Consider the following 26,279-nt stretch of genomic DNA (forward strand, 5'->3'; position numbering starts at 1 on the left):
TGCTTGCTTGAATGAGTCCTAAAACAGATGTGTATGGATCAATGAAACTCTATGGAACCATGTGATGTTCGAGAATAAAAACAATGAGGAAAAAGGAGACACCACCCAATAGGGTCTCATTCAATGAAGGAATTAATAGAAGTGAGATAAAGGGAAATTCTCACATTTCAGAGTTGTTTTAAGTTAACCCACAACAAGGAATCAAGCTGCTACAGCAACCTCAAACTAGGAAACCCGTCGTGTAGACCAAATGGTAGGAGAATGAGGCTGGAAATCTGCGATGCCGATGTTAGATGCAGGAAACAAAGGACAGTGATTAGATTAACCAAGTGGTTTATTCTCTATGCATTTTGAAGTTTGACTAACTTTTTCATCAGATTTATGTAAATTGATTTATTACTGTATTCCAATTGATGAAGAAATTGGTACCATTTCGACATGCGTAACGTTAACGAATAAACTGCTTAGTTAATGTCACCACTGTCCTTTGGTTCCTGCATCTATCATCAGCAGCATGGACTAACACCTCCATCCTCTTATAATTTAGAATAAAAACAACTGCACACAGACATGTTACATAGATATGTGACTGTAGACTTGGAGAACCCAACAGGTTTCCATTAATACATTAGCTGACAAGAATTTAGGTGATGAGAGCCACTGTATTTCCTTCCTGTTCTCCAAAGTATTTTCTATCATTTTTCAAATATGGTTACATCTACTGTACTTTAAGTAGAACAACTTTTCTTACCATTCTTTGGTTACTGTATCTCATCTATGAAAAATATTACGTGGTCTTCAAAGTCCATGTGACACAGTGATCTGAATGTGCAGTAAAATTCCACCTATATTATAACTTAAGTAAATGGCTTATGTGCCTACAGAACATGCCAGTATGTAGCACCCTTGTATTTTTGCTTTGGGATATTTATTATTTTCAAGTTCTATATAAATTCAAACCCAACAAATGGCTATTTCAATGGTGTTTGGTTCTGTAGGAAAAATACAACATCTCAACAATATAAATAAGTGACTCGGATAACTTATAGAATATTTTATTTTACATATTCTACAACTATAAGCTACATCTTTATCTTTTATTTGTAATAGTTATTGAGCAGCTTTTACCTATAGTAAGGCTACTTGTGAATAAAGCCAAGTATAAAAGTTGTCATTATGTGATACTGATACATTTTTCTTTTATTTCCAAACTATGCAGACAATGGTGCAACAGAAAATGTGAAACAAAATGCCACGTGTTGTGAGAATCTGTCAGAAATACCAAATTCTGGCTTGGAAATTGAATTCACTGGTGTTGGCTCAAACAATTGTCCGTCTACAGATCAGTTATCAGAGTAAGTTAAACTTACAATAATGCTTAGAATAAAAGTTGTGTAAAAGAACACATGTATAAATGAGTAGGAATGAATGGGGTTTCCAGTGATGAGTGATCATCTATTAACAGGATGATACTGTAAGTGACTGATCAGTCAGGATCCAAACATTGGGACCCCAATCACTGACAAGAATAGGGTTCCCCCAAGTCTCGTAATGGAGCAATAGGGCACACTATGAAAGGATGCTTCTAATTAAACAGAGGGGATTACTTGCGGTAACATCAGCAAAATAATGTAACTGTCTGCCGGAGGATGTTGCACTGGTAAAATCATTAAAACCGTTTAAACTGAGCCTGGATTATTACATTTGTCAGGCTATGTGCACACGTTGCGGATTAGGCTTAGAAATTTCTGGTGCGGATTCTGCCTCTCCCGGCAGAAAACGCACCTTCGGATTTGTCGCGTTTTTTGTGCGGTTCCGCAGCGTTTTTTGTGCATTTTTGCTGCGGTTTTCTTGCGGATTTGCTGCGTTTTTTACCCCTGCGGTTTTCTATAATGGAATGGGTACAAAAATGCTGCAGATTCACAAAAAAGAAGTGACATGCTACTTCTTTTAAACCCCAGCATTTCCGCAGTGGATTTTCCACAAAGTGTGCACAGCATTTTTTTTTTTCTCATTGATTTACATTGTACTGTAAATCAATTGCGGATCTGCAGTGTTTCTGCACTGCAAAAAACGCTGCCGATCCGCAGAGAATCCGCAACCTGTGCACATACCCTAAGGGCTCGCTCACACAAGCATATAACTCGTATGAGTGAAATGCGCTGTTTTATAGGACAGCAATTGGACCAATATTATTATAAGGGGTAGTGCAGAACTGGTATTTTTTCTCATGCCAATTCGGCATGAGAAAAAAGCTGCAGCATGGTACGCGTGGCTCTGCAAATTGTAGTACGTGCACCCATACCATTCTATGGATGCGTATAAGACATCGAAATGCACTTGAATGTCATCCAAGTGCAGACCGATTTATGCGGACACAAACAATGAAGAACATGGATAAATTAAAGGGGTTGTTCACTACTAGGACAACACCTTCTTAAACTAAATGTTCAGCCCCAATAAAATAATAAAGCCTATACTCCCCTCCCAGTGCTGCCTCGGTTCCAGAGGTGATGGCATTCGTGGTCCCCGGGGCTGTGATGTGGTGGAATGACACGTGATGCCTGGCACTCTATCAGTGCTGGTGCCACTGTCTCCACCTGCGGACAAACTGAATATGTTGAGCAAGTTTAGCTGCAGCCCTGGATTCCTATTCATGTTCGGTACGAAGGCTGGCATCACATGTCACAACAGCGCATTACAGCCACGGGAAGAGCGAGTGCCGATTTTGCTGGAACGGTGCTGGCACGGAAGGTGAGTATAGTCTTTATTATCAGAACATTTAGTTTCAGAAGGGGTTCTCCTAGTAGTGAACCAGCCTTTTACGTTCTCTGTTTTTTCTGCTCCTGTTATATGACTCCCTCATGCAAGAAAATCAGATCACAGTAAACTGACACTTGGATCAAACTCTGACAGAGTTTGAGTTGAGTGTCATTAGCATGAGGGAATCAACGCTTGTGTGGCCCTGGCCTTAGTGTAATAATTTTACAATTTATGATTGCTGAATTGCTAGAGGTGGGTGTTGATCTCAGAATGTATTCTTAATAGAATGTAAGGAGTTGGGAAGGAATATTTTTCCAAAGATGAGAAACTTGTCTTTTGACAGATTTTTCTTTCCTTAATCAACAACATTGCAACATTATAGGCAGAACTGGACAAAATAATATACTGTATGTTATAGCTTTATAAACTAAGCTACTGTGATAGATAGAAGCTGCACTGTTGACTTAGAATCATCTTGTCACGGGTTTACTGCGACAGGGAGGAGCCAGAAGACTGCAGTGTCTAAGATTTCCTACTCCTGTATTAGAAGCGCTTCACCTTCATATTAAATGTTGTATATTTCTTTTAGCAGTGCCCTGGCTAATACTCATTGTCAGAGCAGGCTTATGCTTCATGGCTGCAGGTTGTTGGTCGTTATTACTGGAGAAGGCATTTGGTGGATTTATCTGTGACTGTTGCTAGGTTTTGAGTGTGTGATAATTCCCTTTCTTCTCCTACTTTGGTTTAACCCCATTTTCCACTCCCCGGTGCATTCCTGTGTTGTCTGTGTACTGTATATTTGTATGTTTTGGTATTTTTTCATTATCCCTGTTCGGATTACCTTGATAGTTTGGTTGGTGTATTATGGTACACTGTTATTCCCATCTTCCCTGGATGGGGAAAAGGTACAGACTGAGAGTGGATTCAGGAGCTAAGGAAAGGTATGTGGCCCCTTTGTCTTCGCCATCTGAAGTATTCCAGGAAACAGGGCAAGCTAGGGCACCCTATTGTTAGGGACAGGTAATGAGTCCCTGGTCCCGGGACACCCAACAACAGAGTCGTGACACATCCAGCAACTATAGAGGTTAAAATTGTTATAGCAGATAGGGAGTGGTTAGCTCATCTCCAGGGTATACTAGGAAAGTTGTTATTGTGTCCTGGACATCCAAGAGTAAGGTGTGTGCTAGAGAGTCTTCTGTCAGACTTAAATCAGACAAGCTGCATAGCCCAGTTCTTCCTGGAAAGTGATTGCTGTAATCATAGAAGCAGTCAGGAGAGCCAGGAGCATCTTTATTACCTAGACATGAGAGAGCTATAGCACCGGTCTCATTTCTGCTTAGTTTAAGACACTGTGTGTGAAGAGAAGTTATCTGTAAAAAGACTTTCATATATGATGTATGACCTTTCTGCAGCTTTCGACACTGTTGACCACCCTCTCCTACTCTCTAGGCTCCAGTCACTAGGCATTAAGGACACTGCTCTCTCCTGGTTCTCCTACTATCTTTCTGACCGCTCCTTCAGTGTTCTGTTCTCTGGCTCCACTTCATCTCCTCTTCCTCTCACTGTTGGGGTACCTCAGGGCTCAGTCCTTGGCCCCCTTCTCTTCTCTCTCTACACGGCCCCAATTGGACAGACCATCAGCAGATTTGGCTTTCAGTACCATCTTTATGCCGATGACACACAACTAGACACATCCTCCCCTGACCTTATTCCCGCTGTACTACAGAACGCCACTGACTGTCTGCAGTCTCCAACATCATGTCTGCTCTCTATCTGAAACTCAACCTCTCCAAAACTGAACTTCTTCTTCTCCCGCCATCTACTAACCTCCCTAAATCTGACATTTCCTTCTCCGTGGGTGGCACCATAATAACACCCCGGCAGCAGGCACGCTGTCTGGGTGTTATGTTTGACTCCGATCTCTCCTTCACCTCCCATATACAATCTCTTGCCCGCTCGTGCCACTGGCACCTAAAGAACATCTCTAGAATCCGCCCTTTTCTCACCATGGAAACAACAAAAACCCTCACTGTTGCCCTTATCCACTCCCGCCTGGACTACTGTAATGCTCTACTAATTGGCCTCCCCCTTACTCGACTTTCCCCTCTCCAGTCTATCCTTAATGCAGCAGCCAGGGTCGTCCATCTGGCTAGTCATTACTCGGACGCGTCCGCTCTTCGCCAGTCGTTACACTGGCTACCCATTCATTACAGGATACAATTCAAAGTACTTGTTCTCACCCACAAAGCTCTCCACAGTGCGGCACCTCCATACATCTCCTCCCTCATTTCGGTCTATCGGCCTAGCCGCCCGATGCGCTCTGCAAATGACTTTCGACTAACCTCTGCTCTAATCCGTACCTCCCACTCCCGACTCCAAGACTTCTCCCGCGCTGCGCCAATCCTCTGGAATGCTCTACCGCAAGATATTAGGACCATCCACAATTTGCATAGTTTTAGGCGCTCGCTCAAAACACATTTGTTCAGAGCGGCCTATCACATTCAGTAATTAAAGTCATGTTATGTTTGTGTGTGTAGCCCATTCACTATCTCCATCTATCCCCCACCCCCTGAAGATGGCTGGACCATCATTGTAAATACATTGCTGTAAATACACACCTGTGCTTTGTATCTCTCCCACCTCATTGTAGATTATAAGCTCTCACGAGCAGGGTCGTTTTATTTCGCTTTAATTATTGTATTGTTAACGTTGTTACTTATTACTGTTGTGTTTGAAACTGTTAAACTGTAAAGCGCTGCGGAATATTTTGGCGCTATATAAATAAAGATTATCATTATAATTATTGTTTTTTCATATATGCTGATGAAGCATTGCATGAAGAGAAGTGATTCTGTGTGATGAAAAGAAGCTTGAATAAGACCCTGTGCTCAACTTCAGCACAGAACTGTGTCATAGCTGTGTGCTTGTAAACGGTTTCCTCTCCTATACAGTGAATAATTATAATAAATGGTTGTCCTGAGGAAAATTTCCTCAGGATTCAAAAAAGAACTTTGGTGTAACATCCCTGCCGGCATCACTGCATGGCTTCCCATCTCCCATCAGGCTGATACACCAATTTACTCACCACTCCGGGCCATACTGGGAGTTCTGCCCTGCACCTGCTCCATGCTGTATACCATGTGTCCTCTGCTTGGTGTGTGCATACTTCCTGGCTGTATGCTTAGGGCGGCGGCGCCAGCACTTCCTGAGTCTTAAAGAGACAGTGTTCACATTCCTAATGTGTCCTCAGCCTATTGCCAAGAGGTACCGAGTACTTAAGGCATCTCCACCAATAGGAAGAGGCCTGAGCAACATTCTCTCTTAGTCTGTGTTCTGCTACTGAGTTGTCAGGTCCTGTCCTGTCCCTGCTCTTGTTTCTGCCACCCAGGTCTGTTCCTGTTTCCTGTTTGTCTTGTTTCTGCCGCCCTGGGGACTGTACACCCAGGCCTGAATCCTTCATCCTGAACTTGTTCCAGTGTCTGACCTTGTCTGTACTAAGTCCTTGCCTCAACATCCCTGCCAGAGTGCCAGCCATGCCTACCTGCCACAGCGCCAACCGTTACTGCCTGCCAGTACATCATCCATGCCCGCCAGTACTTGCCAGTCTAAACCTCAGCTATCTACATGACTTGCCTGCACCTGTCATTAGTGTCCTGTCCCCCTGTGGGATCAGCTGCTACTGCCAGACGCTACCCTGGAGTGTTACCTGGCAGCTACCTGCTGCACAAACCTGACCTCATCACTCGAGGCTCCAGTGAACACCAAGGCTTAGTCACACCCCTCCAAGGTTAGTCTACTTTGTAGCACAGTGGGGCCACAATCCTTGCTGGAGCCATCCAGTCTGGGTGCAAGCATTACATCATGTTTCCTTTGCACCGCCTTTGTATACTGAAAGGCATGCATGCAACATTGGTGGCCCATACAGGGAATCCTCAGAGGGAATAAGACTGTAATTGAGCAAAGGCCCAGCTATTCAAACAGCAGAAGAGGACCTCAACTCAACTCTGCTACACCAATTAATGTGGACCAGCATTATAAATGCACAATAGCAGAACCAGCCACAATGGATGTGGAAACTGTGTAATTGAGTTGCTTCTGCAGTTAACCTATGAAGAATTGAGCGCGGTAGCAGGACATGTAAAGATGGCAGAAGAACAGATCTCTAAGGCATGCAACAGCAGAAATCTCTTAACAGCTATAATAAAACATGGATAAGTTTTGAGAGAGAGAGAAGATGTGGATGTCATGTGGACTAGAGATGAGCAAACATGCTTGGAAAACGTTCACCAATCTCAAATTCGACGCGAACATCACACATTCGGATTTGTGTTCGAATTCCCAAGCATTTTCCTCAAAATCGGCAAAAATCAGCCAAAGTTCTTTAAATGATTGAGTTTCCACTAATGCTTTTGTTAGGACTTTGGTTAGGATAGTGGTGCTGTAAGATGAGCAGGGGGTGTGTGGAGTGGAGAGAGGTCAGAGGAGCTGCGGACTTTATTTTTTTTTAATTAACTTAATGTGTGGAGATTCTGGCAGCCAATCCGGGCACAAAAAACATCCACAATATCCAGACACAAGAGCTTCTGCCATTGGCAGCCAAAGTCACATGTCCATCTTCATATAAAAAGCGGACATCTTGTTTTTGTGCAATTTTCTCAGTGTAACAGTGCAGAGAATAGAGATAGCAATGGCGTGCACTCAGATCAATGCGGATAGATGCAGGCTTAACCAGTGGAGTCACAAATAAGTAAGAAACAGCCGCACTCAAATTTTTGTAGTTTTTCCAAATGCAAAAGGAGTAATTTATTATTTTTCACCACAGTGATATAGCGAAGCTGAGGTCACCACAATAATATAAAGATGCTGAGGTAACGTTTCGGCCCCGCTGTGGGCCTTTGTCAAACCTCACTTGTTGTAGAAATAAAAGTGGAAGGTACCCCGCATTTACGGGACAGATAAACATGTAAGGGCAGGCTCCAGGATAGAGCAATTGGCGTGAATGCTGAGAGAATAGAGAACGGGAGGGGGAGCGCTCCCAGTCTGTGCTGCAGGTCCGGTGTGCTGGCGTCCCTGTGGTGATGTCCAGCCAGGAGTCCACATTTCAGAATCAAAATCCTTTGTGCGAATTGAGTGGTCCAGCTAGCAGTATACATTTCAGAATCAAAATCCTTTGTGCGAATTGAGTGGTCCAGCTAGCAGTATACATTTCAGCATCTAAATCCTTTGTGCTAATTGTGTTGTTCAACCAGGAGTCCACATTTCAGCATCTAAATCCTTTGTGCTAATTGTGTGTTCCAGACTTCAGTCCACATTTCAGCATCTAAGGGTGCCGTCTCACAGTGGCACTTTGGGCGCTACGACGGCACGATCCGTGACGCTCCAGCATCGCTCCAATATCGCTCCAGCGTTGTAGACTGCTTTCACACTTTGCAATGCACGACGCTGGAGCGATAACTTCACGACGTATTTGCGACGTAGAAGCCATTGGTTACTATGCGCACATCGTATACAATATTGTGCACACCTTTGTTACACGATACGATCATGCCGCCACATCGGGACACTAGACGACGAAAGAAAGTTTCAAACGATCTGCTACGACGTACGATTCTCAGCGGGGTCCCTGATCGCAGGAGCGTGTCAGACACAGCGAGATCGTAAGGATACTAATCCAGGTCTCCCTAACAGGGTTGGAAAAATGGCTATGAACGAGTCTGTCATAAAGGGAACGAGCTTTTTTGTAAGTGATTGCAGGGGTGTCACTGAGGTACTGTGAGATATCACAGTCCATCTGTAAGACAGACCAATGTTTTTGGATGATCCACTTTACATGATTAGCACCACTGTCAAAAGTGGTGATGAAACGAACCGTATCCTGATCTTGTGTCCTAACGGTGGGATTCAATAAATTGGATCTGTCTCTGCTCTTAGCCTCTTGATAGGCTTTTTTAAGAATTTTAGAGGGATATCTCCTGTCCTGGAAATTTTTCCTCAATTCCATGGCCTGGAGTTAAAAAGTTGCATCCTCAGAGCAATTACTACAGATCCTAAGGTACTGCCCTGTTGTGAATTCTGTTATCGAACTCCCTCCTGTGGTCATGGATGGTACTTCGGCGGGTTCTGTCCATGGACTCCCTCTGGTGGCTGTGAGTGGAGCTGCTGCTTCTGAGGTTCCTTCCACAGGTGACGTAGTTTGTTCGTTGGCTGGCTGTTCTATTTAACTCCACTCAGATTGTTACTCCATGCCAGCTGTCAATGTTCTTGTACTGGTTCAGCTCGCTCTTGGATATTTCTGGTGACCTGTCTACTCCAGCAGAAGCTAAGTCCCTGCTAGTTATTTATTTGTTCATTGTTTCCTTTTCCAGCTGGCTATCATGATCTTGCCCTGCTAGCTGGAAGCTCTGGGATGCAGAGTGGCACCTCCGCACCGTGAGTCGGTGCGGAGGTCTTTTTGCACACTCTGCGTGGCCTTTTTGTAGGGTTTTGTGCTGACCGCAAAGATACCTTTCCTATCCTCAGTCTGTTTAGTAAGTCTGGCCTCCCTTTGCTAAAACCTGTTTCATTTCTGTGTTTGTGACTTTCATCTTATCTCACAGTCAATATATGTGGGGGGCTGCCTTTTCCTTTGGGGAATTTCTCTGAGGCAAGGTAGGCTTCATTTTCTATCTTTAGGGCTAGTTAGCTCTAAGGCTGTGAAGAGGCATCTAGGTCGTGTTAGGTACGCTCCACGGCTATTTCTAGTTGTGTGATAGGATTAGGGGTTGCGGTCGGCAGAGCTCCCACTTCCCAGAGCTTGTCCTCTGTGAGTTTAACCATCAGGTCGTTCCGGGTGCTTCTAACCACCAGGTCATAACAGTACAGCTGGCCTAAAGTATTAATGCATCTCAATAGAGGGATAAGAGAAGTTCTGAGACCATTTTTTTTTCTCTGCAGTGTTTTTTGTCTTTCTTTTCCCCTAAGCCTCTGGGTGGTTCAGGACACAGGTGTAGATATGGACATTCAAGGTCTGTCCTCTTGTGTGGATCATCTCACTGCAAGGGTACAAAACATTCAAGATTTTGTGGTTCAGAATCCGATGTTAGAGCCTAGAATTCCAATTCCTGATTTGTTTTCTGGGGATAGATCTACGTTCCTGAATTTCAAAAATAATTGTAAACTGTTTCTAGCTTTGAAACCCCGCTCCTCTGGTGACCCCGTAAAACAAGTAAAGATCGTTATTTCTTTGTTGTGTGGTGACCCTCAAGACTGGGCATTTTCCCTTGCGCCAGGAGATCCTGCATTGCTTGATGTAGATGCATTTTTTCTGGCGCTTGGATTGCTTTATGATGAACCAAATTCAGTGGATCAGGCAGAGAAAATCTTGCTGGCTTTGTGTCAGGGTCAGGATGAAGGGGAGGTGTACTGTCAGAAGTTTAGAAAGTGGTCTGTGCTTACTCAGTGGAATGAGTGTGCCCTGGCGGCAATTTTCAGAAAGGGTCTTTCTGAAGCCCTTAAGAATGCCATGGTGGGATTTCCCACGCCTGCTGGTCTGAATGAGTCTATGTCCTTGGCCATTCAGATCAATCGGCGCTTGCGTGAGCGCAAAGCTGTGCACCATTTGGCGGTATTCTCTGAGCATAGGCCTGAGCCTATGCAGTGTGATAGGACTTTGACTAGAGCTGAACGGCAAGAACACAGACGTCGGAATGGGCTGTGTTTTTACTGTGGTGATTCCACTCATGCTATCTCCGATTGTCCTAAGCGCACTAAGCGGTTCGCTAGGTCTGCCACCATTAGTACGGTACAGTCTAAATTTCTTTTGTCCGTTACTCTGATTTGCTCTCTGTCGTCCTATTCTGTTATGGCATTTGTGGATTCAGGTGCTGCCCTGAATTTGATGGACTTGGAGTTTGCCAGGCGCTGTGGTTTTTCCTTGGAGCCCTTGCAGTATCCTATTCCATTGAGAGGAATTGATGCTACGCCTTTGGCCAAGAATAAGCCTCAGTACTGGACTCAATTGACTATGTGCATGGCTCCTGCACATCAGGAGGATATTCGCTTTTTGTTGCATAATCTGCATGATGTGGTCGTTTTGGGGTTGCCATGGCTACAGGTCCATAATCCAGTATTGGATGGGAAATCTATGTCTGTGTCCGGCTGGGGTTGTCAGGGGGTATATGGTGATGTTCCATTGTTGTCAATTTCGCCTTCCACTCCTTCTGAAGTCCCTGAGTTTTTGTCAGATTACCGGGATGTATTTGAAGAGCTCAAATCCGATGCCTTACCTCCTCATAGGGATTGCGATTGTGCTATTAATTTGATTCCTGGTAGTAAGTTTCCTAAGGGCCGACTGTTTAATTTATCTATGCCAGAGCACGCCGCTATGCGGAGTTATATAAAGGAATCCTTGGAGAAAGGTCATATTCGCCCGTCGTCATCACCGTTGGGAGCAGGGTTCTTTTTTGTGGCCAAGAAGGATGGCTCTTTGAGACCTTGTATTGATTACCGCCTTCTTAATAAGATCACAGTCAAATTTCAGTACCCTTTGCCGCTGATGTCTGATTTGTTTGCTCGGATTAAGGGGGCTAGTTGGTTCACCAAGATAGATCTTCGAGGGGCGTATAATCTTGTGCGAATTAAACAGGGCGATGAATGGAAAACAGCATTTAATATGCCCGAGGGCCATTTTGAGTACCTGGTTATGCCATTCGGGCTTTCTAATGCTCCATCTGTGATTCAGTCCTTTATGCATGACTTCTTCCAAGAGTACCTGGATAGATTCATGATTGTATATTTGGATGATATTTTGGTCTTTTCGGATGATTGGGAGTCTCATGTGAAGCAGGTCAGAATGGTGTTCCAGGTCCTTCGTGCGAATTCCTTGTTTGTGAAAAGGTCGAAATGTCTCTTTGGGGTTCAGAAAGTTTCATTTTTGGGTTTCATTTTTTCCCCTTCTACTATCGAGATGGACCCTGTTAAAGTTCAGGCCATTTATGATTGGACTCAGCCGACATCTGTGAAGAGCCTGCAGAAGTTCCTGGGCTTTGCTAATTTTTACCGTCGCTTCATCGCTAATTTTTGTAGTGTTGCTAAACCATTGACTGATTTGACCAAGAAAGGTGCTGATGTGGTCAATTGGTCCTCTGCGGCTGTAGAGGCTTTTCAGGAGTTGAAGCGTCGTTTTTCTTCTGCCCCTGTGTTGTGCCAGCCAGATGTTTCGCTCCCATTTCAGGTCGAGGTTGATGCTTCTGAGATTGGAGCAGGGGCTGTTTTGTCACAAAGAAGTTCTGATGGCTCGGTGATGAAACCATGTGCCTTCTTTTCTAGAAAATTCTCACCTGCTGAGCGCAATTATGATGTTGGCAATCGAGAGTTGTTGGCCATGAAGTGGGCATTCGAGGAATGGCGACATTGGCTTGAAGGAGCCAAGCATCGCGTGGTGGTCTTGACGGATCACAAGAATTTGACTTATCTTGAGTCTGCCAAACGGTTGAATCCTAGACATGCTCGATGGTCGCTGTTTTTCTTCCGTTTTGATTTTGTGGTTTCGTACCTTCCGGGCTCTAAGAATGTGAAGGCTGAGGCCCTGTCAAGGAGTTTTGTGCCTGACTCTCCGTGTGTTCCTGAGCCGGCGGGCATTCTCAAAGAGGGGGTAATTTTGTCTGCCATCTCCCCTGATTTGTGGCGTGTGCTGCAGAAGTTTCAGGCTGATAGACCTGACCGTTGTCCAGCGGAGAAACTGTTTGTCCCTGATAGATGGACTAGTAGAGTTATCTCTGAGGATCATTGTACAGTGTTGGCGGGACATCCTGGAATCTTTGGTACCAGTGATTTGGTGGCTAGATCCTTTTGGTGGCCTTCTTTGTCACGGGATGTGCGTTCTTTTGTGCAGTCCTGTGGGACTTGTGCTCGGGCTAAGCCCTGCTGTTCTCGTGCCAGTGGGTTGCTTTTGCCCTTGCCGGTCCCGAAGAGGCACTGGACGCATATTTCCATGGATTTTATTTCAGATCTCCCTGTCTCTCAAAGGATGTCGGTCATTTGGGTGGTTTGTGATCGCTTCTCTAAGATGGTCCATTTGGTACCCTTGTCTAAATTGCCTTCCTCCTCTGATTTGGTGCCATTGTTTTTCCAGCATGTGGTTCGTTTGCATGGCATTCCAGAGATTATCGTCTCGGCCAGAGGTTCCCAGTTTGTTTCGAGGTTTTGGCGGTCCTTTTGTGCTAAGATGGGCATCGTTTTGTCTTTTTCTTCGGCTTTCCATCCTCAGACAAATGGCCAAACCGAACGAACTAATCAGACTTTGGAAACATATCTGAGATGCTTTGTTTCTGCTGATCAGGATGATTGGGTGTCCTTCTTGCCTTTGGCTGAGTTCGCCCTTAATAATCGGGCCAGCTCGGCTACTTTGGTTTTGCCTTTTTTCTGTAATTCTGGTTTCCATCCTCGTTTCTCTTCAGGGCAGGTTGAGCCTTCGGACTGTCCTGGTGTGGATACGGTGGTGGACAGGTTACAGCAGATTTGTACTCATGTGGTGGACAATTTGACATTGTCCCAGGAGAAGGCTCAACGTTTCACTAACCGCCGGCGCTGTGTTGGTCCCCGACTTCGTGTTGGGGATTTGGTTTGGTTGTCATCACGTCATGTTCCTATGAAGGTTTCCTCTCCTAAGTTTAAGCCTCGTTTCATTGGTCCGAATAAGATTTCTGAAGTTCTCAATCCTGTGTCATTTCGTTTGGCCCTTCCAGCTTCTTTTGCCATCCATAATGTGTTCCATTGGTCGTTATTGCGGAGATACGTGGCGCCTATGGTTCCCTCCGTTGATCCTCCTGCCCCGGTGTTGGTCGAGGGGGAGTTGGAGTATGTGGTGGAGAAATTTTGGATTCTCGTATTTCGAGACGGAAACTCCAGTACCTGGTCAAGTGGAAGGGTTATGGTCAGGAAGATAATTCCTGGGTTTTTGCCTCTGATGTTCATGCTGCCGATCTAGTTCGTGCCTTTCATTTGGCTCGTCCTGATTGGCCTGGGGGCTCTGGTGAGGGTTCAGTAACCCCTCCTCAAGGGGGGGTACTGTTGTGAATTCTGTTATCGAACTCCCTCCTGTGGTCATGGATGGTACTTCGGTGGGTTCTGTCCATGGACTCCCTCTGGTGGCTGTGAGTGGAGCTGCTGCTTCTGAGGTTCCTTCCACAGGTGACGTAGTTTGTTCGTTGGCTGGCTGTTCTATTTAACTCCACTCAGATCGTTACTCCATGCCAGCTGTCAATGTTCTTGTACTGGTTCAGTTCGCTCTTGGATCTTTCTGGTGACCTGTCTACTCCAGCAGAAGCTATGTCCCTGCTAGTTATTTATTTGTTCATTGTTTCCTTGTCCAGCTGGCTATCATGATCTTGCCCTGCTAGCTGGAAGCTCTGGGATGCAGAGTGGCACCTCCGCACCGTGAGTCGGTGCGGAGGTCTTTTTGCACACTCTGCGTGGTCTTTTTGTAGGGTTTTGTGCTGACCGCAAAGATACCTTTCCTATCCTCAGTCTGTTTAGTAAGTCTGGCCTCCCTTTGCTAAAACCTGTTTCATTTCTGTGTTTGTGACTTTCATCTTATCTCACAGTCAATATATGTGGGGGGCTGCCTTTTCCTTTGGGGAATTTCTCTGAGGCAAGGTAGGCTTTATTTTCTATCTTTAGGGCTAGTTAGCTCTTAGGCTGTGAAGAGGCGTCTAGGTCATGTTAGGTACGCTCCACGGCTATTTCTAGTTGTGTGATAGGATTAGGGGTTGCGGTCGGCAGAGCTCCCACTTCCCAGAGCTTGTCCTGTGTGAGTTTAACCATCAGGTCGTTCCGGGTGCTCCTAACCTCCAGGTCATAACACTGCCCCATAGGGATCCCTCTCTTCAAATGCTCCGGGTGGTGGCTGCTCCAGTGAAAGAGGGCATTTGTAGCTGTGGGCTTTTTGTAGTTGAAAGTGACCAAGTTACCATTAGCTCCCTTCATGATAAGTATATCCAGGAAGGGCAGAGAGGAAAACTCGATCACCGATGTAAAAAAACCCCCAATGTTATTGTGATTGAGCTTGTCCACAAAGCTCTCGAAGTCACTTATAGAGCCAGACCAAATCAAAAAAACATCATGTATGTACCGTGTCCAAATCTGTGAGACATGGTACATAGAGAAATCTCCATCTTGAGGCTCATCTCTCCAAACCACAGTTTCTTCCCACCAGCCGAGGAAGAGATTGGCGTAGGCCGGGGCACAAGGGCTGCCCATGGCTGCCCCCCTCAGCTGGTGGTAGATTCTGCGGTTGAACACAAAGGAGTTGTGTGTTAAACAAAACCGAAGTAGTTTCAGGACAAAATGGTTATGCTCCCGAAATTGACATCCTCTCATTTGGAGAAAATACTGAACCACCTCCAAGCCCTTGTCGTGTGTAATGGAGGAATAGAGGACCTCAACATCGATACTTGCGAGATATGCCTCTGAATCGATGGTGAGACCCTCGAGGCGGCAAAGCAAGTCAGGGGTATCTTTTACAAAAGATTGCAATGAGGACACAAAAGAACAAACAAGAAAAGAGAAGGGGGGAGAGGGAAGGTTAGGAGCTTGTCACGCCGAGACGTGCATCTGTAAACCGTTGCAAATGAATGTAGCTGGTGGGTGCCGTACCTGCTGGTGATTTCAGCTGAAGTGGAAGAAAGAAAATGGGATTATCCAGCACGTCCATCCAGTGTAAGTAAAATATCCAAAATTTATTGAAGCATTTTAAAAAACAATATTAAAAAAGAGAGAGAGAGACTCTCTCTGTTTGACACGTTTCTGGCGCACCACGGCGCCCTTAGTCATAGGAACTAATACCATATAGATGAACAGGTTTATACATAGCAAGGAACCAATCACAGACATAGCAATCAATTACATTGGAAAAAGCTGCAGCTAAACACACATAAGAAGACTTTTTTCTCCTATTTCAAATACATTGAAATTGCATAAATATATACTTTAAATTGCCGCAAGATCTATCTGTTAGTTCAATATATGTAAAAAAGGTCATTCCTGTAATTCATACCGTGTGGATGTTTAGTGTCTAAAGTCAGAATCCAAAAGGCTTCCCGCAGTGCTAATTGTTTCTTCCAATCTCCACCTCTAGGTGACTGACTAACCCTTTCTATGCCAAAAAATGAAAAATCTGATAGGTCTCCTTTATGTACAGAAATAAAATGTTTCGTAGCCCCAGAATAGCCTGAATTATTGTTATTTATATTTGCTATGTGTTCTGAAATTCTTTTTTTGATTTTCCTTGTGGTGTAACCTATATAGCAAATGTTGCAAGCCTTACATTTTATGCAGTATATGACGTGGTCAGAATCACAATTAATAAATGATTTTATTTTTATTAAAATCATTTATTAATTGTGATTCTGACCACGTCATATACTGCATAAAATGTAAGGCTTGCAACATTTGCTATATAGGTTACACCACAAGGAAAATCAAAAAAAGAATTTCAGAACACATAGCAAATATAAATAACAATAATTCAGGCTATTCTGGGGCTACGAAACATTTTATTTCTGTACATAAAGGAGACCTATCAGATTTTTCATTTTTTGGCATAGAAAGGGTTAGTCAGTCACCTAGAGGTAGAGATTGGAAGAAACAATTGGCACTGCGGGAAGCCTTTTGGATTCTGACTTTAGACACTAAACATCCACACGGTATGAATTACAGGAATGACCTTTTTTTTACATATATTGAACTAACAGATAGATCTTGCGGCAATTTAAAGTATATATTTATGCAATTTCAATGTATTTGAAATAGGAGAAAAAAGTATTCTTATGTGTGTTTAGCTGCAGCTTTTTCCAATGTAATTGATTGCTATGTCTGTGATTGGTTCCTTGCTATATATAAACCTGTTCATCTATATGGTATTAGTTCCTATGACTAAGGGCGCCGTGGTGCGCCAGAAACGCGTCAGGCAGAGAGAGTCTCTCTCTCTTTTTTTTAATATTGTTTTTTAAAATGCTTCAATAAATTTTTGATATTTTTCTTACACTGGATGGACGTGCTGGATATTCCCTTTTTCTTTCTTCCACAAAAGAACAAAGTTCACGATCCAAATAAATACCTGCATTTTGGCAAAGACTGCCTACCCCAGACACAATGGGCCTCCCTTTTAATGGGTTAAGGCCCTTGTGAACCTTGGGGAGGCAGTAAAAAGTGGCTGTAATGGGGTGCCGTGGAAGAATAAAGTCAAATTTGGTTTTATTGATTACATCACTCTCCAAGCCCTCCTGCAAAATCAGACGAAGTTCCTCACAATACTCCTTACTTGGATCTTGTGCGAGGATCTCATAGGAATCCCTATCAGCGAGTATGGATTCACACAGCTGTTGGTAATGAGCAATATCAAGGATGACAACATTGCCACCCTTGTCTGAGGGTTTTATAGCAATGGTATCGTCACGTTCAAGGCGATTAGTTGCCTCCATCTCTTTCTTAGAGCAGTTAAATCTACATAACACATGGGACTGAGCAAGATTAGTCAAATCAAATGTCACCAAATTGGAAAAAATGTCAATGGCTGAGAGGTCACCAGTAGGTGGTGGCATTTTCTGACTTTTATTTTTTAATTGGGTGAATGGGCCTATGCCTTGTAAATTTGGGTCAGTCTCACCAATACTGTGCAGTAATCTAACATCAGGCAACATATCTGTGGGAATACCAAGTTCAGCACAAGTGCGAGAATCCTGCTTATGAAAAAACTTTTTCCATCTTATTTTGCGCAGGAAAAGGTTAAGGTCCTTGACCACTCTGAAAAAGATCAAAATCAGTATTGGGAACAAAAGAGAGCCCCTTCTTTAAGACCCACATTTCGTCCGGATCTATATTTCTAGCCGACAAGTTGATGATCTGAATGTCTTGCTTGGTAGCCGACCCACAAGGGTTCTCGACCAAGTTAGTCACAGGGGGTTCCTCTCTTATTGTTTCCTCGTTGGTAGAGGTCTGTTTCTTAAACTACCACCTGAGATGTTTTCTGATCTATCAGAGGGACCACGTGCTCCACGACCTCTCCCTCTACCTTGGTTTCTGCCTTTATATAATTATGCCTAAATCCTTATAGTTTTCACCCAATATTTGTTATGGGATTCGCTATATTAACAATAAAATATGCTACTCACCATGGCAATTATTGCTTTAGGGCTTCTCTCTATGACATGGCTATTCTATTTACAGTCATGGCCAAAAGTATTGACACCCCTGCAATTCTGTCAGATAATACTCAGTTTCTTCCTGAAAATGATTGCAAACACAAATTCTTTGTTATTATTATCTTCATTTAATTTGTCTTAAATGAAAAAAAAACAAAAAGAATTGTCCTTAAGCCAAATTGGATATAATTCCACACCAAACATAAAAAGGGGGTGGACAAAAGTGTTGGCACTGTTCGAAAAATCATGTGATGCTTCTCTAATTTGTGTAATTAACAGCACCTGTAACTTACCTGTGGCACCTAACAGGTGTTGGCAATAACTAAATCACACTTGCAGCCAGTTGACATGGATTGAAGTTGACTCAACCGCTGTCCTGTGTCCTTATGTGTACCACATTGAGCATGGAGAAAAGAAAGAAGACCAAAGAACTGTCTGAGGACTTGAGAAAACAAATTGTGAGGAAGCATGAGCTATCTCAAGGCTACAAGTCCATCTCCAAAGACCTGAATGTTCCTGTGTCTACCGTGCGCGGTGTCATCAAGAAGTTTAAAGCCCATGGCACTGTGGCTAACCTCTCTAGATGTGGACGGAAAAGAAAAATTGACAAGAGATTTCAACGCAAGATTGTGCGGATGTTGGATAAAGAACCTCGACTAACATCCAAACAAGTTCAAGCTGCCCTGCAGTCCGAGGGTATAACAGTGTCAACCCGTACTATCCGTCAGCGTCTGAATGAAAAGGGACTGTATGGTAGGAGACCCAGGAAGACCCCACTTCTTACCCCGAGACATAAAAAAGCCAGGCTGGAGTTTGCCAAAACTTACCTGAAAAAGCCTAAAATGTTTTGGAAGAATGTTCTCTGGTCAGATGAGACAAAAGTAGAGCTTTTTGGGCAAAGGCATCAACATAGAATTTACAGGAGAAAAAAAGAGGCATTCAAAGAAAAGAACACGGTCCCTACACTCAAACATGGCGGAGGTTCCCTGATGTTTTGGGGTTGCTTTGCTGCCTGTGGCACTGGACTGCTTGACCGTGTGCATGACATTATGAAGTCTGAAGACTACCAACAAATTTTGCAGCATAATATAGGACCCAGTGTGAGAAAGCTGGGTCTCCCTCAGAGGTCATGGGTCTTCTAGCAGGACAACGACCCAAAACACACTTCAAAAAGCACTAGAAAATGGTTTAAGAGAAAGCACTGGAGACTTCTAAGGTGGCCAGCAATGAATCCAAACCTAAATCCCATAGAACACCTGTGGAGAGATCTAAAAATGGCAGTTTGGAGAAGGCACCCTTCAAATACCAGGGACCTGGCTCAGTTTGCCAAAGAAGAATGGTCTAAAATTCCAGCAGAGCATTGTCAGTAACTCATCGATGGTTACCCGAAGCGTTTGGGCGCAGTTATTTTGGCTAAAGGTTGTGCAACCAAGTATTAGGCTGAGGGTGTCGATACTTTTGTCTGGCCCATTTCTGGAGTTTTGTGTGAAATGATCAATGTTTTGCTTTTTGCTTCATTCTCTTTTGTGTTTTTTTATTTAAGACAAATTAACTGAAGATAATAATAACAAATAATTTTTGTTTCCAATCATTTTCAGGAAGAAAATGAGTATTATCTGACAGAATTGCAGGGGTGTCAATACTTTTGGCCATGAATGTACTTGTGATTCTTGTTATACTACATTTTTTCGCGTATAGTGTCTTATGTCTACTAGGACCCATAATCCCTTAAATAGCCTTTCGTTTACAGGCCCATATATGGTCCTTATTGTTTTGATCTTGTTTTTTTGGGATATTGCCTTTTTAGTCATTTTATTATGGGGTACTGTCCTAGTGGTGGAGTGTTATAGTAACATTTATACATCCTATCATATAGTATTTTAGTATCCATAGTGTATCATGCTAGTACAACTAAGGTTTTGTGCAGTTGACGGTACAGTCACATCTGGGTTTCAGGTTATGGCCATGTCCGGCTATTGAATCACCTTCTATCTCTTCCCTTGAGAGAAGGTGGCTCTATCCCATATGTGTTAGCATACACGGTTAGGCTTTTCCTACCTCTTTCGGCACCCACCATATAATATATATCTGGTGCAGTAGGATTTACGGCTCCTCACCGTATATAGTTTTACCTAGGCTTCTGGGCTACTGCTACTTTCTGTTAGCGTACCATCTTGCATTAAATCTTCATGTTTTTTAGATGGCGCTGCAGTTTATTTTGCTCCGCACCGTGCGTAGTTTCACCTATTTTGCCGGGTTTCTATTATTTTCTTTGAGCAATCCCCCTCATACCTAACCAATCTGCATATGGCGCTGCTTAGTTTTTGAGCGTAGCTTCATCTAGGTTGCCGGGTTACGGATACTTCCTGCTAGCGATTCTATTCATACTAAACCTATTTGTTGTATATTTGGCGCTGCAGGGTTTGCTGCTCTACACCGTGCATTGTCTTACCCAGATCCACTCGCACAAAGCCTTTTCGTTGTATATGTGGCGTTGCATGGTTTACTGCTCTGCACCGTAGATTGTTTCACCTACGTTGCTTGGTTACTGATACTTCCGGTTAAGGGATTTATGCCGCATTAATTCCCTTTATACACGGCGGACTTACTCTTTATTGTATCGCATTAAGGGTACTCTTCCCTTCCCTTCCTCCCTCTCCGGGATTTACCGTACCGTTTATAGTAACCGATGTGCTCATTACAGTGAGCGGCATCCTGCTCCGGCGTCCAGCCCTGGTTGCTAGGTAGCGGTAACTTCCTGCTTTGGGACGCATGACAGGAAGTTCCTCCATTGCTCATGGAGGTATCTACTCCACATGGAGCCTGGCGTGTGACATCATCTAAACTGTGAGTTTCATTGCTATACTGAATTTCTATGTTTTGACAACGCTAGATATGCACGGATTATGTCGTATACAGCGTGCAGTAAGAGCGCCGACATCAGCTCTCATACTGCATCCTAATCATCCACAGCTGCCATGTGTTATGAGCGCCCTATAGGAAGTGTGATACGTTCCCCTTTTTTTCACACTTTGGTTCCTATTTAAGAATGGCCCGTGCCGTGACCACTCTCTGCAGGACAGCATAGAGGGTGGCAGGACTTTTTGTCCCTCCTTTACCAGCACATAGCATTATCTCCTCATACAACCAAGTCCCCTGATGACTTAAGCTTGGAAGAAACGCGTCGGGACGACAAGATAGGGAGAGTGCAGGGCATGTGTATACAGGGGTAGCTGTGGACTGCCCTTGTAAGGGCAGGAGCTTTGGGGATAGCTTACTGTTAGCCCCATAGGGATTGACATAGGGATTGTCATCTCTTCTCTACCCGGATGTTCATCTGACAAAGGAACACCTGGCGCTCCTATACCTGCCTGATGGAATTGGTGAGATTGTTCCTTTTATTTTGTTTAAAGGTTACAGTAAGCATCTCTCACAGTACATGCTAAGTAACTGTTTATTGTCTATATATGCGCCTGAGTATACAGGGATTGTTGCTGTCTCTCATATATTTTGGTACAGCTTCTTTGAACCCTGTCTCAGAAATACTAGTACCGAAGTTACGGTTGGAAACTTATTTATCCTGTCTAGGGTTCATTTGTCTCTTAAGTCCATTATACACGGTTGAGACTTGGCCCCCTCGTTTTATATATTCACTTGGGTGACTGGTTTTTAATGACTTTAGTCTATTAAAAGTTATGTTTTATTTTCCACTTTTTTGCTTTGTTATTACTCACCTGAACAAAGCAATGCTGCCCGTTTAGTCCTGTTAACAATTTTGAACTGTATTTAGCCTACTTTAGTATTTGGGCCTACTAACTGTGTCTGCCACTCATTACAGTTGTCCTCCACTGAACAAAGCAATACCGCCATTTTTGTCCTGTTACCAATTTTGATACCAATTTTGAACTGAATTTAGCTTACTTTATTATTTGGGCCTATATCTGTGTTTCCTCCTCATCCTGCCCATTGCCCAGCCACTGCTAGATGAGTCTGCTGGTACATTGACCCAGACCACTACATTCCCCTTGCACTCTTGTTGTGAATTCTGTTGTCGAGCTCCCTCCTGTGGTCGTGAATGGTACTTCGGTGAGTTCTGTCCGTGGGCTCCCTCTGGTGGTTGTGAGTGGAGCTGCTGCTTCTGAGGTTCCTTACACAGGTGACGTGGTTTATCCTTTGGTTGGCTGCTCTATTTAACTCCACTTAGATCGTTACTCCATGCCAGCTGTCAATGTTTCTGCATTGGTTCAGTTCGCTCTTGGATCTTTCTGGTGACCTGTCTACTCCAGCAGAAGCTAAGTTCCTGATAGTATCTAATTCGTTCATTGTTTTCTTGTCCAGCTGGTTATCATGATTTTGTCTTGCTAGCTGGAAGCTCTGGGATGCAGAGTGGCATCTCCGCACCGTTAGTCGGTGCGGAGGTCTTTTTTGCACACTCTGCGTGGTCTTTTGTAGTTTTTTGTGCTGATTGCAAAGCTACCTTTCCTATCCTCTGTCTATTTAGTAAGTCTGGCCTCCCTTTGCTGAAACCTGTTTCATTTCTGCGTTTGTGACTTTCATCTTTACTCACAGTCAATATATGTGGGGGGCTGCCTGTTATGACCTGGTGGTCAGGACAATAATGGACCTGGTGGTTAAGAGCACACGGAAAGACCTGATAGTTACTGATAATAAGGACGAGCTCTGGGACGTGGGAACTCTGCTGACCGCAATCCCTAAACCTATCAAACACACTAGAAATAGCCGTGGATTGCGCCTAACGCTCCCTATGCAACTCGGCACAGCCTAAGAAACTAGCTAGCCCTGAAGATAGAAAAATAAAGCCTACCTTGCCTCAGAGAAATTCCCCAAAGGAAAAGGCAGCCCCCCACATATAATGACTGTGAGTAAAGATGAAAATACAAACACAGAGATGAAATAGATTTAGCAAAGTGAGGCCCGACTTACTGAACAGACCGAGAATAGGAAAGGTTACTTTGCGGTCTTCACAAAAACCTACAAAAAGACCACGCAGAGGGCGCAAAAAGACCCTCCACACCGACTCACGGTGCGGAGGCGCTCCCTCTGCGTCCCAGAGCTTCCAGCAAGCAAGACAACAAATTAAATAGCAAGCTGGACAGAAAAATAGAAAACCAAAGAAATACAAGCTGGAACTTAGCTTCTGATGGGAAGACAGGTCACAAGAACGATCCAGGAGTGAACTAGACCAATACTGGAACATTGACAGGTGGCTGTTGTGAATTCTGTGGTCAAGCTTCCTCCTGTGGTCATGAGTGGTACTTCGGCTGGTTCTGTCCATGAGCTTCCTCTGGTGGATGTGAGTGGGGCTGCGGCTTCTGAGTTTCCTTCCTCAGGTGACGAGGTTAAGTCGTTAGGTGCTGCTCTATTTAACTCCACCTAGTTCTTTGTTCCTGGCCTCCAGTCGATGTTCCAGTATTGGTCTTGCTCTCTCCTGGATCGTTCTTGTGGCCTGTCTTCCCTGCATAAGCTAAGTTCTGCTTGTGTTACTTTTGTTTGCTATTTTTTCTGTCCAGCTTGCTATATTGGTTTGTCTTGCTTGCTGGAAGCTCTGGGACGCAGAGGGAGCACCTCCGTACCGTTAGTCGGTGGGGAGGGTCTTTTTGCGCCCTCTGCGTGGTTGTTTGTAGGTTTTTGTGCTGACCGCAAAGCTATCTTTCCTATACTCGGTCTATTCAGTAAGTCGGGCCTCACTTTGCTAAAATCTATTTCATCTCTGTGTTTGTATTTTCATCTTTACTCACAGTCATTATATGTGGGGGGCTGCCTTTTCCTTTGGGGAATTTCTCTGAGGCAAGGTAGGCTTATTTTTCTATCTTCAGGGCTAGCTAGTTTCTCAGGCTGTGCCGAGACGCCTAGGTCTGGTCAGGAGCGTTCCACGGCTCCTTCTAGTGTGGTATGATAGGATTAGGGATTGCGGTCAGCAGAGTTCCCACGTCTCAGAGCTCGTCTTATATTATTAGTAACTTTTAGGTCATTTTGTGTGCTCTTAACCACCAGGTCCCTTGTGGTTCTGAATCACCAGTTCATAACAGGTGGCATAGAGCAAAGATCTAAGTGGAGTTAAATAGAGCAGCAGCTAACGAATTAACCTAGTCACCTGTGAAACTCAGAAACACCCACCAGAGGAAGTCCATGGACAGAAACAGCCGAAGTACCATTCATGACCACAGGAGGGAGCCCGACAACAGAACTCACAACAGTACCCCCCCCCCTTGAGGAGGGGTCACCGAACCCTCACCAGAGCCCCCAGGCCGACCAGGATGAGCCAAATGAAAGGCACGAACCAGATCGGCAGCATGAACATCAGAGGCAAAAACCCAGGAATTATCTTCCCGACCATAACCCTTCCACTTGACCAGGTACTGGAGTTTCCGTCTCGAAACACGAGAATCCAAAATCTTCACCACCACATACTCCAACTCCACATCAACTAACACCGGGGCAGGAGGATCAACGGATGGAACCACAGGCGCCACGTATCTCCGCAATAACGACCTATGGAACACATTATGGATGGCAAAAGAAGCAGGAAGGGCCAAACGAAATGACACAGGATTGATAACCTCAGAAATCTTATACGGACCAATGAAACGAGGCTTAAACTTAGGAGAGGAAACCTTCATAGGAACATAACGAGACGACAACCAAACCAAATCCCCAACACGAAGTCGGGGACCCACACAGCGCCGGCGGTTAGCAAAACGTTGAGCCTTCTCCTGGGACAATGCCAAATTGTCCACCACATGAGTCCAAATCTGCTGCAACCTATCCACCACAGTATCTACACCAGGACAGTCTGAAGACTCAACCTGCCCTGAAGAGAAACGAGGATGGAAACCAGAATTGCAGAAAAACGGCGAAACCAAAGTAGCCGAGCTGGCCCGATTATTAAGGGCGAACTCAGCCAACGGCAAAAAGGACACCCAATCATCCTGATCAGCAGAAACAAAGCATCTCAGATATGTTTCCAAAGTTTGATTAGTTCGTTCGGTTTGGCCATTTGTCTGAGGATGGAAAGCCGAGGAAAAAGACAAATCAATGCCCATCCTAGCACAAAAGGATCGCCAAAACCTTGAAACAAACTGGGAACCTCTGTCAGAAACGATGTTCTCCGGGATACCATGTAAACGAACCACATGCTGGAAAAATAATGGCACCAAATCAGAGGAGGAAGGCAATTTAGACAAAGGTACCAAATGGACCATATTAGAAAAGCGATCACAAACCACCCAAATGACCGACATCTTTTGAGAGACGGGGAGATCCGAAATAAAATCCATAGAAATATGCGTCCAGGGCCTCTTCGGGACCGGCAAGGGCAAAAGCAACCCACTGGCACGAGAACAGCAGGGCTTAGCCCGAGCACAAGTCCCACAGGACTGCACAAAAGAACGCACATCCCGCGACAAAGACGGCCACCAGAAGGATCTAGCCACCAAATCTCTGGTACCAAAGATTCCAGGATGCCCAGCCAACACTGAACAATGAATCTCAGAGATAACTCTACTAGTCCATCTATCAGGGACAAACAGTTTCTCCGCTGGGCAACGGTCAGGTCTATCAGCCTGAAATTTTTGCAGCACCCGCCGCAAATCAGGGGAGATGGCAAACAAAATTACCCCCTCTTTGAGAATACCCGCCAGCTCAGGAACACCCGGAGAGTCAGGCACAAAACTCCTTGACAGGGCATCAGCCTTCACATTCTTAGAGCCCGGAAGGTACGAAACCACAAAATCAAAACGGGAGAAAAATAACGTCCATCGAGCCTGTCTCGGATTCAACCGTTTGGCAGACTCAAGATAAGTCAAATTCTTGTGATCTGTCAAGACCACCACGCGATGCTTGGCTCTTTCCAGCCAATGACGCCACTCCTCGAATGCCCACTTCATGGCCAACAATTCACGATTACCAACATCATAGTTACGCTCAGCAGGCGAAAACTTTCTAGAAAAGAAAGCACATGGCTTCATCACCGAGCCACCAGAACTTCTTTGCAACAAAACAGCCCCTGCTCCAATCTCAGAAGCATCAACCTCAACCTGAAACGGAAGCGAAACATCTGGCTGGCACAAGACAGGGGCAGAAGAAAAACGACGCTTCAACTCCTGAAAAGCCTCTACAGCCGCAGAAGACCAATTGACCACATCAGCACCCTTCTTGGTCAAATCAGTAAACGGTTTAGCAACAGTAGAAAAATTAGCGATGAAGCGCCGATAAAAATTAGCAAAGCCCAGGAACTTTTGCAGGCTCTTCACAGATGTCGGCTGAGTCCAATCGTAAATGGCCTGGACTTTAACAGGGTCCATCTCGATAGTAGAA

General features: G+C 44.5%; 1 protein-coding gene across 1 annotated transcript in view; it reads left to right on the plus strand.

Annotated features, from left to right (window-relative positions):
• The window catches only part of LOC138681613 (pecanex-like protein 2), a 1,209,413-nt gene that overhangs the window by 199,995 nt on the left and 983,139 nt on the right, over positions 1 to 26,279 (plus strand). Inside the window, exon 5 of the mRNA XM_069769269.1 lies at positions 1,220 to 1,355. Within this exon, the coding sequence (XP_069625370.1) occupies positions 1,220 to 1,355 (136 nt within the window). The remainder of the gene's footprint in view (positions 1 to 1,219; positions 1,356 to 26,279) is intronic.

The sequence above is a fragment of the Ranitomeya imitator genome, chromosome 5 (genome assembly GCF_032444005.1).
Source record: "Ranitomeya imitator isolate aRanImi1 chromosome 5, aRanImi1.pri, whole genome shotgun sequence".
In the NCBI taxonomy this organism is placed as follows: Eukaryota; Metazoa; Chordata; class Amphibia; order Anura; family Dendrobatidae; genus Ranitomeya; species Ranitomeya imitator.